Raw genomic sequence first — 2,590 nt, forward strand, 5'->3', positions numbered from 1 at the left:
AGATCTTGTTGCTTGTGTTTAAATGTCTGCACGACATGGGACCATCTTACCTTACATGCTTTGTCAAACGCTATAAGCCGGTACGAACACTACGTTCTTCGTCACAGAATCTACTCGAACGACCATCTGGAATCCCAAGGACTACTACCTTTGGTGCTCGAGTATTTGCTGTTTACGGCCCGACACTATGGAACTCTATGCCTGACAACGTCAGATGTATAACATCGGTTGGAGCGTTTAAATCTGCTATAAAAACCGTCCTTTTCCGGCAATATTTTATCATTGGCTTTTAATGTATCACTCACCGTGCTTTTTAACTTTCGTCGAATTGGAACCTTTTAAATGTATTAATGTTAAAAAAAAAAATGTTTCTTTCTAATGTATGCTATTCCCTTGTTTAAAATATTTGCTTGTTATTATGTATTTTATAGCGCCTAGAGGCCGCCTTGTGCATGCATTAGCGCGCTTTAAAAATGTCTTATTATTATTATTATTATTATTATTCGCCTTGGGCAGAAAACGTGACATCATGACAGAATCTTCTTCAGTTCTATTCTAGACCATATCATTTAACTCGCAACTATCGATCAAGTTTCAATCTATCATTCTACCGTCGATTAAACCGACTCTTGGTCTAGTTCCTGGTATTATTCTCTCTTGGCCGGGGGGGGGGGGGGGTGAAGGGGGTGTGAATAGGCCTTTTGCCCTATCTCACAGTTACACATGCATGTTTGCAATGCATGTCCACATTTTTTTTTTCCAAATCTGTTTTGGTTTCCTGTCAGTTTCCCAGATTCTTTCGCTATGAATTAAAAGATTGGTGGTATATTCAGATTGCATCTTATCGATGGACTTTTGTATTTTAGTTAGGAAGCGTCACATCTTTTGGTCTTCCTCTTTTCCTGTTTGATGTAGGGAACAGTGTTGTTTTTGTTCTTCTGGTGGATGGAATCTAATATAGCTAGGCCTATGTTAATATAATTTTTACTTCACAAAAAGCTAGATACTGTATAGGCCTATGCTCATTTATTGGTGAATTCACTTTAATCTTACATTAGGCCTATTTGTCATTATATTTAATCATTTGTATCATACCTAATTAGGAAACATGGTTATACATCTGCTTTTTGCAATTTAATCTGTATTTCCAGTTTGTTTCCTTTTGTACTAGCAGGTTTTATAGTTATTTCTGACATTTTTTTGCAGAATTCCCAATCGTTTTCATGACTTCTTAGTTTGAGATTCATCGATTTAACACTATAATGAAACCTTGTTTGTAGACATGAGATGAGAATTGTGATTATGGTTTTGTTGGCTTTCTAATCACGAGTTATAATTTTTTTTTGTAATTAAAAATTTTATTTTTAAAATAAAGCTCTGTCGCTTCTGTATTTCCATGGCAACTGTACACTGCGTAGTTATAACCGACGCACTCGGAAAGAATGGTCCCCAATATCATTCGGCCAACAAATCAGCGTCTCCAACAACTGTCGGCCTTGCATCGATAAAGCTCGGTTTCCATAGAATCGCCCACCCTATTGGCGACAGTCGCCGACAGTTGTCGGGAAGGTTGAACTTCGTTCATCTTTGCTGATTGCGTTGCAAACGAATCGGGGTGCCTTCCTGATTACGTCATGGCAGCTAGCAATGCACCCTGATTCGTTTGCAACGCAATCAGCAAAGTTGAACCAGGTTAAAACTTCCCGACAACTGTCGGTGACTGTAGCCGATAGGGTGAGCGATCCTATGGAAACCGAGCTTTAGTCGGGCACTCACTGCGTCGTACGATGACTCCAACTCCGGTCCGGACGCGACGCCCTCTGTAATTTTCGTTGGCAGTCTGAACTTTTTGTCATTACAAACAATCCGTTGCGCGGGCGTCGTGGCGTTGCGGTCACCATAAAATCGCGTCGGGCGCAGTTACTGATCGGCTTTAGGGTGTAGCGATTTTATGAAAACCAGTTAGTATCGATTTAAATCAAGTTTATTGTGTTCAATTTTACACGCTGACGTTTATTTTAGGTATTCATTAGGCAGCCCTTATCATGTCTACTACAATGTTAATATGTGTCCAAATGAATAATAAATCCCCTGACAAAAATGTAGCATTTTATTATTAGATATACCGGTACCTGTCTCTTATACACATCTAGATGTGTATAAGAGACAGTATGAACACCGACAAACTGCCTGCTCGTTTCCCTGAAATAATTTTATTTTTATAGCAACAATAAACCTAAATATAGTTTAGATTTTTTGTGTGAACGGAGCTTGATGAATGGGTGAAACTCGAATGAACAAAGCAATCCCCTAAGCTTCCTATTGATAACGCTTCTATGCATGGTTTATTAATTATTTTAGTTGTGTATAACAAAGGTAAGAGACCAGGTTCTATTGCATTTTGTTATGTGCTGCAGTGACACGGAAAATAAGACACATGGCTAACTGACGGTTCCAAAAACACTAAACCTCAGTATTTGACTTCCGTTTCTAAAGGAATGACACAATTTTCCATTTTAAATGTTATATATAAATTAAACGTGTTTTAACGTAGACGTTTAATAGTCTCGACGAAAGAATGAGGCAGGTG

At 38.5% G+C, this 2,590-nt stretch overlaps 1 protein-coding gene across 1 annotated transcript in view; it reads left to right on the forward strand.

Moving 5' to 3' along the window:
- LOC117108518 overlaps window positions 1-1,524 on the forward strand; it is a 4,690-nt gene extending 3,166 nt beyond the window's left edge. The window contains exon 2 of the mRNA XM_033250548.1: window positions 1,376-1,524. Coding sequence (XP_033106439.1) covers window positions 1,376-1,524 — 149 coding nt within the window. The remainder of the gene's footprint in view (window positions 1-1,375) is intronic.
- The last annotated feature ends 1,066 nt before the right edge of the window (window positions 1,525-2,590 follow it).

The sequence above is a fragment of the Anneissia japonica genome, unplaced genomic scaffold, assembly GCF_011630105.1.
Source record: "Anneissia japonica isolate Jap-2015-1 unplaced genomic scaffold, ASM1163010v1 scaffold26_len2425191_cov177, whole genome shotgun sequence".
NCBI lineage: Eukaryota > Metazoa > Echinodermata > Crinoidea > Comatulida > Comatulidae > Anneissia > Anneissia japonica.